The 9291-nt window shown below is 33.6% G+C and overlaps 1 protein-coding gene across 13 annotated transcripts in view; it reads left to right on the top strand.

The window, feature by feature from the left end:
- LOC117167579 (protein kinase C, brain isozyme) overlaps nt 1–9291 on the top strand; it is a 1572697-nt gene that overhangs the window by 1062674 nt on the left and 500732 nt on the right. For all 13 annotated transcript variants that reach the window (XM_033352622.1, XM_033352629.1, XM_033352624.1 and 10 more), the window contains one exon: nt 2718–2809. In XM_033352622.1, the coding sequence (XP_033208513.1) occupies nt 2718–2809 (92 nt within the window). The remainder of the gene's footprint in view (nt 1–2717; nt 2810–9291) is intronic.

Here is a 9291-nt window from a genome sequence, read left to right as displayed (position 1 = left end):
ACGGAGTAGTTCAGCATGGTTTCGCAGACGTTGCTGCGAAAAGTGCGATAGCTCAGGGTGTTTCTCGCACCACAGAGCATGCAGCCATGCCATGTAACCCCGATCAATGGATCCCCGATCCCGCTGATCCATCGCATTGAATCCATTTTCATTGGCTCCCCCAGCTCTAGATTGGTCGGCATTGTTGGCCGACACATTGTCGGGAGCCCTGCGCGTTCTGTTGTTTTGAACCATTCAGCTTTCGGCACGGTTTTCACACCTCCGCTTGGGGGTTAATTCCTTCGGGACCAACCCTGGACAATTGCCCGCGACTGCCTATTTATTTTTGTAACCATATTCAGCAGAAACACTTGGTACAGGGACCCTCTATCCGCAACCCGATAAGTTTGAATTCAACTTTTTCAAATGCTAAGCGTAATTGTTAACTTTTTCAATCATGAAATCATTAAGTTTACAATGTGTAATTCGAAGATCTTGTACCATGACAATTTTCGATTTTATATTTTCATTTTTTAGGGAACATTTTCCATTTAAAGAATTTTAAAGAACAGTTTTGAAGGCTCACTCAATAAAAGATTAAAAGTTTTTGCGATTGAGATTTTTTGACAAAACACGTTTTAAGTTGATCAACTGTAAATATTAATTCATTAATGATTTTTAAAATTGAACTGTGGTTCGTGTATTCGAAATTGAACAATAACTGAATGATTTTATGGGGCGATATTTAATCAGTTAAAATTAAATAATTTACAGATTTTGGCGTTAAAAATTGAACTACTTCAATTCAAAAGCCTTAGTAGTCAATCAAACGTAAACTTCCGATTGTAACTTTATAAACATTCTGTTGTTTCAGTAGAAAGTATACCATTTTTAAACTTTTCAATTTAAACATTTCAAACTAAATTGTTTGAAACAGAAAGCCTTGAAGCGTTAAAATTTCAAAGAGATAAACTCAAACTTAGAACGTCACAATGTTCATTTTATTGTTCTGTTCAGAAAAAAATTATTTATAAGTGAAAATGTTGAATTTTGATGTGCGAATAACCGATAAAAATGTATTCATTTAGAAAAATGCGACGAAGTTGAGAAAATACTTCTAATTTTTAAAATTGAAATTGTGAACCTTTTAAGGATTATGAAAGGTTTTAATGTAGTAAAAAAATTGTCTTAGGATTCTCGGTAAAATTCAACATGATTTTTTTATTTCGAAAAATTAATTTCAACAGAATATTTAGGAATATTTCAAAATAAAAAATTTTGATAAATAAATAACAATTGAATAGTTATGAATGTGAAAAAAATAGGAATAATTTTAAACGATATTTAGAAGTTTCGAACAAGTTCAAAAACAAGTTAACACTTTAAAGGATGTCAACAAATTTCAAACAAAATGTAGATTTTTTACGATTTCAAACAACAAATTTATAAGCTTTTCAAGCATTTTGAAAGGTTTCAAAATATAAAAAAAAAATATTTAGATTCCTTACAAAAATGACAATAATTTTTATTTTGAAAAATTAATTTCGAGAGAATATTTAAAAAGATTTTTTTAAATTTCCAAAAGTGTACAAATAATAATGTAAAGATTCCAAAACTTTGAAAAGAAAATGTAGATTTCTAAAGATTTCAATACAAAATTTGGTAGGTTTTTAGGTTTTTTAAAAGATTTCGAGATCATGATTTTTTTGGGGGGGAACCTGGGAATATGTAAAGTGATTTTTTAGTAAGAAAATATACTTTTATCAAATGTTTTAAAAGATTTAAAACAAAAACGTTATCTATGAATAAATAACAATTGAACAATTATTCAGTTGCAACGACTCAAAATTAAAATAATTTAACTTCTAATTTAAAAAGTGTTCGATAAAAAATGTTAATCTTTTAGTTTTTAATGTTTTCAACTTAAGATTGCTTGAAATGATATAATTTTTTAACATTCATAAACTTTTTTATTTATTCTTCAATTTAGGACATTGAAAATGATAGCGCTCATTGCTAAATAATACAAGTTCTTATTCGTTAAAACGATTTTCTCATAGAAATAATTTTTGAAGAACATGAAAAACTCTGCCTCAGCCCGGATTTGAACCAGGCGAAGAATAACTTTAAACTTATTATTAAACTCCCCCTTGAGAGTGGAGGGGAGAGAGTAATTATTGTGTGCCCCCCCCCCCCCCAAAGCCCTTCTCTGGATCCGCGCCTGGTTCTAACTATATACTTATGTGTGTGTATGGGTGTGTGTTTCTAAGCATTGACTTTCTGATCTGTAATTTCATTCTTCTAAAATTCGCTTAGTGCCTACAGTATTTCGTGTATTTTGGGAGAGTAAACCAATTTTTTTATTCGTTCTGTACGGCCTTGTCATTGTGCGTTTGACATACTTGCTGTCCAGGATGAAGCTCATCTGCTCATTAATTAGGTGACATTAGAAATTATGAGGCGATGGTGTGAACTCGTCAAAAAGCCTCTGAAAAAGCCTAGCGTGGGTTTTTTCTCTACCCCTTACCTCGGCTCTCATTGTCCTCTAAAGACCAAGTGTTTATAATTATGTTACAACTGTTTTCACACTTTATTCCTTAAGATCGTTTTACGATTGCAAACATTTTTTTCGTCTATATAATAATTCCATGCACTTTATTTATTTAACTTGAAATACTAAATCTTTTGCACATACTTATAACTCTAGTGAACTACAAGTTAATTAATTTTGATTTTAGGATCGTCTGTATTTTGTAATGGAGTATGTTAATGGTGGTGATTTGATGTTCCAAATACAACAGTGTGGGAAATTCAAAGAACCAGTAGCAGTGTGAGTACTTACATATTAAAATATTATTTTCTTTAGGCTTATTATTTGGACTTGATTAAGAACCATTCAAGTGAAAGTTAGTTTATTTATGATTTTTAATTCTGCCAGAAAAAGCTATAATTTTTAATATTTGAGGTTAAGGGATCCAGAGTTCCATACAGGCATTGTATGCAGTGTGTGCTTATCTGGGCCTATCAGGGACCTATTTGGGTCGTGAAAACAAATAGATGTGTGTGCCTGGGTCTAACCGAAACCTATCTGGGAAAGTCCTGCAGTGTGTGTTTGTACGGGCTTATCCGGGGCCTATCTAGGATGCGTACTCAGAAATTCTTTAATTTTTTATTATCTATCAGGGTCAGTACGGAACCTATCTGGCAGTTTATGGTCGAAAAAAGAAACGTCCTTCACTGTGCATTTAGCCGAGTCTCTCCGGGACCTGTGTGGGACGCAGGACCGGGAATTTTTCTCCTTAATATAAAGTGAATATTTCAATCTCGGAAACGTATTTTATAAATCGATCTTGTCAATATGAAGTTGACAGAAACCTTGGACAAATAGCAAATTATGAAATCATTTTTTTTTTTTTTTTATTTTTCATATAGTTTCGTTGAAGAATACTCCTCGAGTATTTCCACCGTTTTCTGATCGAGCCCCATTGTTCAGAGCCGAACATGGAACGCATGAAATGATGCTACTCATATAGTGAGTGCAATTTATAAAATATTACATCTAAGTGCACGCAAGGTTATTATACTGGGTTACTGAGATATAAAATAGATCTTATTCATCAAGAATATTATCAGTTTCTTTAAAAAAATGTATTTTATAAAAAGTCATTTAAATAATTCAAAGTGATGAAATGTTTAACCTATATATTAACAAAATGTCTAAATCAACAAATCACTCGTGAAGCAGGGCCCAGATATTTGTCATACTGCTCTGAGTTGTCAAGCGACGCTTGATAAAGCTAATGCGCTTGTGCTTTAGGTAAGTTAGGTTTGAATCTCGCCTTAGCCGTTCCGATTTTTCATAGCGATTATGTATGTAGTGAATATATTAATTGTATATTAATTGTATATTATTTGTATGTATATGTATATTATGTATATATATAGTATTTATATGTATATTAATTGTATTTAATTGTATTTAATTGGTGTATTTAGTTCCTCCTTCTGTGGGCAAATATTTTGGTGGAGTAATTTTTTCATTTGTTTCAACAAAAATCTTATTTTTGTATAAGTCTCTACTAGAACCGGATAAAACCCGCATAGATATCTCATAGCCCCCACATATGTCCCGGATAGGTACCGATAAACCCCAAATGCATATTTTCAGTTACTCATATTAGTCCTAGATGGACACGCATAGAAATCTCTCAGCGTCCTGCATAAGTCCCCGCATATTTCAGAGGAGCTATTTACTCTGAAGCCAAACGCTTGAGACGCTAGAATTTTTCGTGTAGTCTTAACGAAATCACGTAAAACTATGAAAAGCATGCACTTGTAACGTTTAAGTCGTTGTAGCAATGACGATGTCAGTCAAACTATAATTGAAGTTGTAAGAATAAGGAAAGACTCGCCATACAACGTAATGAGTCGACAAAGATAAGCTTAGCGTCGTGCGAAGTCAGTGGCGAGTCAGTACGAAGTCAGAACGAAGTCAGAACAAAGTCATCGAGATTGAAATCGAGTTGTTTAAAAATAATCCAAAAGGACGTCACCCTGAAATGTACAGTATGCGCCGAGACTAACTAACGAATTAAAAAACTAGTGTCAAACGAAGTGACGAAAGTACGATTAAAGTTGCACGAGATTGTTAAAATAACGTTACATTGACTTCAGCGGACTTCGAAGTGAATGACTCCTCGTATAGGCCCCGGATTCAAACAGGGGACAAACTCTGTAGTTCAGGCCCGATTGGCCTGCCTAGAGTCCCAAGTCTATCCGCGTTCTATACGAGTGCTATCTGGCATTTTAGGTCATTTATTTTAAGTTCAGTAGCAACTTAACTCTTCTTATATTTTTCTCGCTTGAAACGTAAAACCGAAAATTGATAAAATAATAATGCATAGCTCAAAAAATACCATAGGATAACAAAACCAATTATCGACTTTTTCGATTCAGAAACTCTAGTAAAACTCATTTAATGACCTCTACAGAAGAAAGGTGATTAAGTTTTAGGTTAAAAGAAACTGTTTGCTTGAAAAATGGTTACACGTAAGTAATCGGTTTTGTTGCATTATGCAATTAAAAATAAAGTTTTATTAGATGGCTGTTGGAATTTATAATTTATCGTATGATAAATATATTATGCTCAGCTGAAAATTCCTTTACAGCAAACTCAATGACTAAAGCATATTTTTATAGGAGAGCATTTTGCTTTACTTTTCGCTCATAATGAATTAATGAAATATGAAGCAAGCAAACTTTGATATCCAAGATAAAAGTCCATTTATTGGATGCCCAAGTGCAGCATTAGTAATTATAAATTTAAATAAATATAACGCAGTATTGTCTTCCTTTGTATTAAAATAGGAAGTAATTAAATCCAGGCCGTTGTATCTCTGCGTTGAAAGCGTCCTGAATTTTGTGCGCCTAGATTCAATAAAATGCATCTCAACAAAAAAGAAAGACTCAGACGCATTGAACGATGATCAAGCGCTTGCTTGCTCCCGGTAAGCACAAAATTTGGCGACGTCTTTACGATATCGTTACGACATCTTTACGACAACTTTACGACATCCTATGTCCATGTCGCTTCGCTGTCTTTACGGAGTCGTAAAGACATCGTCAGATCATCACGTTATTTTCGAAAAAGCAGGATTTTCAGTGTTTCTGGGTCTTTTCAACTTAATTAGCACCAATACTTTATCTTTTGTTGGGATGGTAAGAAACCAAAAAACTTAATTTTTTAAGAATACAAAATACATCATACATCATTTTAGATTATAAAAATATCTAAAACCTTCTAGAATAATGTCTCGTAAAAAAATCTGATCAAATAGTTTTTATGTACAGAAAATTAATTTTCGCGTTTTCCCCATGCACTTTGTTGAAATCAGGCTTCGTAAACAATCACCGATATCTGTCGGCAGTAGAATCTGAGGATGCTTTTATTCAGTTTAAAAATCTTGCCAAGTTTTAATTTTTTTCCCTTCTAATATATTCTCATAATTTACGTCAGTTTATCAATTTACTACAAATCAATCCTTTCTTCTACCGTCAATGTGAATATGAGTAAGAATTTTATATAGGTTCTACGGTCTTTCCTGGTTGACGGAAGGAACCGAATGGAGCCTCTACAAAGTACCCGTAAAGACCCCATTGGGTCCCCATTCGGTTCCTTCTTAAAAAAAACTCAAAAAACAACGAAATCAACTTTTAAATTGATGAAATTCGGATTCTACGCTGAAATTCCCTATAGAAGGTACCGGAATAATCGCAATAGTTTTTTTGGCAACGGTAAAAAGTTAAAAAAATATATAAGACGTATAACGCCTGTTGACTGCGATGCTTTTTAAGTGTAGCAGTCAACAGGCGTAGTACGTCTTATATTTTTTAAAACTTTTTACCGTTCCAAAAAAAACTATTGCGATTATTCCGTGACCTTCTATAGGGAATTTTAACGTAGAATCCGAATTTCCACTATTTAAAAGTTGATTTTGCTGTTTTTTCGTGTTTTTTTTTTTAAAAAGGAACCGAATGGGGACCCAATGTGGTCTTTACGGGTACTTTGTAGAGGCTCCATTCTATTCTTTCGGTCCGCCAGGGTTCATTAAATCAAACAAATAAAAGAAATTAGTGGAAAGTTCGTTTTTTGGAATTCTGCCATTTCGGCTATCACTGCGTGACTTTTTCAGAGAATTTTATTAAATAATATAAAAATAAGGATCTTTTCTTACATATAATTACAACCAAATTTCATTTTAAAAAAAGTAAAAGAAATAGAAATACCTGTGCTTATTTTCTTGTGAAAAACAAGAATATTCAATTTTGAAGTCAAACATCTGAATGAGGGAAGCGTGCCGAAGTAACTGGAATTCCAACTTGGTTCTATTTATTTTGTAATACTGTGATATATTTTGTTGACACTCATAGTGTTTGTTTTTAAGTTCATCGAAATATTGTGATATTTGTTTATAAAAATAGATTATATAATGCGTCTTTTATATATTTTTTTCTCCAGCGAGAATTTTAATGTTGTTAAAATCAAAATAATGGTTCAAGTTCTAACAACGTTGTGAAAGACCAGTATTGAGATTTCCAACAATACAATCTCTTTTATGTTCCGAAACTCTAGTTTTTAATCTTCTTCCTGTTTCACCAATATAAAAATCTTAACAACAATTATGTTTAATGAGATATGCAATTCCCGACAAATATACAGTTGAATTTCTTCTTAGTGATCTTCGCAACCTTTCAGAGAGTCCTTGAACATACAATACCGTAAATTTTAAATCAGATTTTTGCTACTTTCGTGTAGAAATCTTAATGGGATATTATTGAGGGGCTGATGGGGTTTCCAACTTTTTATTAGGGTCCGCATGGGGCAAATTATTTGCGGCCGTACGAGTTTAGTTACGCAAAATTGTGAGGGGCCGTCAAAGGAAATTTGTTCAGGCCCTTAACAACCCTGGCGGACCGAAGGAACCGAATGAAGCCTCTACGAGGTACCCGTAAAGACCCCATTGGGTCCCCATTCGGTTCCTTTTCAAAAAACTCCGAAAAAACAGATAAATCAACTTTTAAATTGTTGAAATTCGGATTCAACGTTAAAATTCCCTATAGAAGATCACGGAATAATCGTAATAGTTTTTTTTGCAACGGTAAAAACTTAAAAAAAAATATAAGACGTATAACGGCTGTTGACTGCTACACTTCAAACGCATCGCAGACAATGGGCGTTATACGTCTTACATTTTTTTAAAAGTTCTTACCGTTGCAAAAAAAACTATTGCGATTATTCCGTGACCTTCTATAGGGAATTTTAACGTTGAATCCGAATTTCAACAATTTAAAAGTTGATTTTGCTATTTTTTCGGGTTTTTAAAAAAGGAACCGAATGGGAACCCAATGGGGTATTTACGGGTATGTTGTAGAGGCTCCATTCAGTTCCTTCGGTCCGAAACAGAAACGACTTCTGAATACGAGAGCATACCATCGCGGCACACAACAAACGTTCTAGCATTTACCTCCTATCTATATGTCAGGTGAAACAGTCACAGAACAGAAACACGTCTTGCTCCAATAAACTCTCAAGTGTACGCGATCTCTGAATTAGTTGTGCCATACAAAAATGTATTATTTTTATAAAACCCCTTCCTTGCAAAGCGGTAATATCGATTAATGTGACGAATGTTACAGAAATGTCAAAAAGGAATGTTTTTTAGATGATACAATCCATTTTTTGCCGAATCCGTCTTGAAGTCACCCGGTGCTCCGCGCGGATGGGTTGCGTTGCGACTTTAGGGGAGACTTAAGTAAACTAATACTAATATGTTGCTACGTTAATCTCGGTTCAGTGGATTTTACATGTCGTACAGTATGGAATATGAGGAAATAGAGGTTTATTTTACTGAAAGATAACCGTTGAATTAACCTTAATTTCATTGTAACATTTACAAAATGCTAAGTGATTCCCAGTGGGCACAAAGTTTGGCGAAGTCCTTACGGCATCGTGACGACATCTTTACGATAACTTTACGACATACTATGTCCATGCCCTAAAGGTGTCTTTACGATATCGTAAATAAGTCGCATGATCTGACGATGTCTTTATGACATCGTAAAGACAGCGAAACGACATGGACATAGGATGTCGTAAAGTTGTCGTAAAGATGTAACGATATCGTAAAGACGTCGCCAAACTTTGTGCCCACTCGGTTTTGACATTTTGACCCTCTTATTAAGAGCAGTTTATACTAAAATTTGAGAAATTTAAATTAGACCGAAATCCAAATTAAAAATCCCATTTAATGACCAATAATCAAATTGATGCAAAATCCTGTTAAATAAAACAAGAATCCGAGGACCAAATTTGGACCACTACAGTTACTGTTACGGTTACAAGAAACTCTTTGCAATTCTTGATAAGTAAATGTTACATTTCTTTTTTATGCGTGTAAAGTAACGTATTTATTTATAGGTTAAGTCCAGATTTTTGAATTTCTATGCACTATTCCATGAAATTGACAGTTCTAGGTATCTGCAAAGTTGATAGTGATAAAAAATACAATTTATCTATCAAAAGAAATTACGAACCCTGGCGGACCGAAGAAACCGAATGGAGCATCTACAAAGTGCCCGTAAAGACCCCATTGGGTCCCCATTTGGTTCCTTTTTAAAAAACTCAAAAAACAACGGAATCAGCTTTTAAATTGTTGAAATTCGGATTCTACGTTAAAATTTCCTATAGAAGATCACGGAACAATCGCAATAGTTTTTATTGCAACGACAAAAAGTTTAAAAAAAAGACGTATA

The sequence above is a fragment of the Belonocnema kinseyi genome, chromosome 2, assembly GCF_010883055.1.
Source record: "Belonocnema kinseyi isolate 2016_QV_RU_SX_M_011 chromosome 2, B_treatae_v1, whole genome shotgun sequence".
Taxonomy (NCBI): domain Eukaryota; kingdom Metazoa; phylum Arthropoda; class Insecta; order Hymenoptera; family Cynipidae; genus Belonocnema; species Belonocnema kinseyi.
The sequence above is the reverse complement of the archived record's forward strand: the minus strand, read 5'-3'. Positions and strand labels throughout refer to the sequence as shown.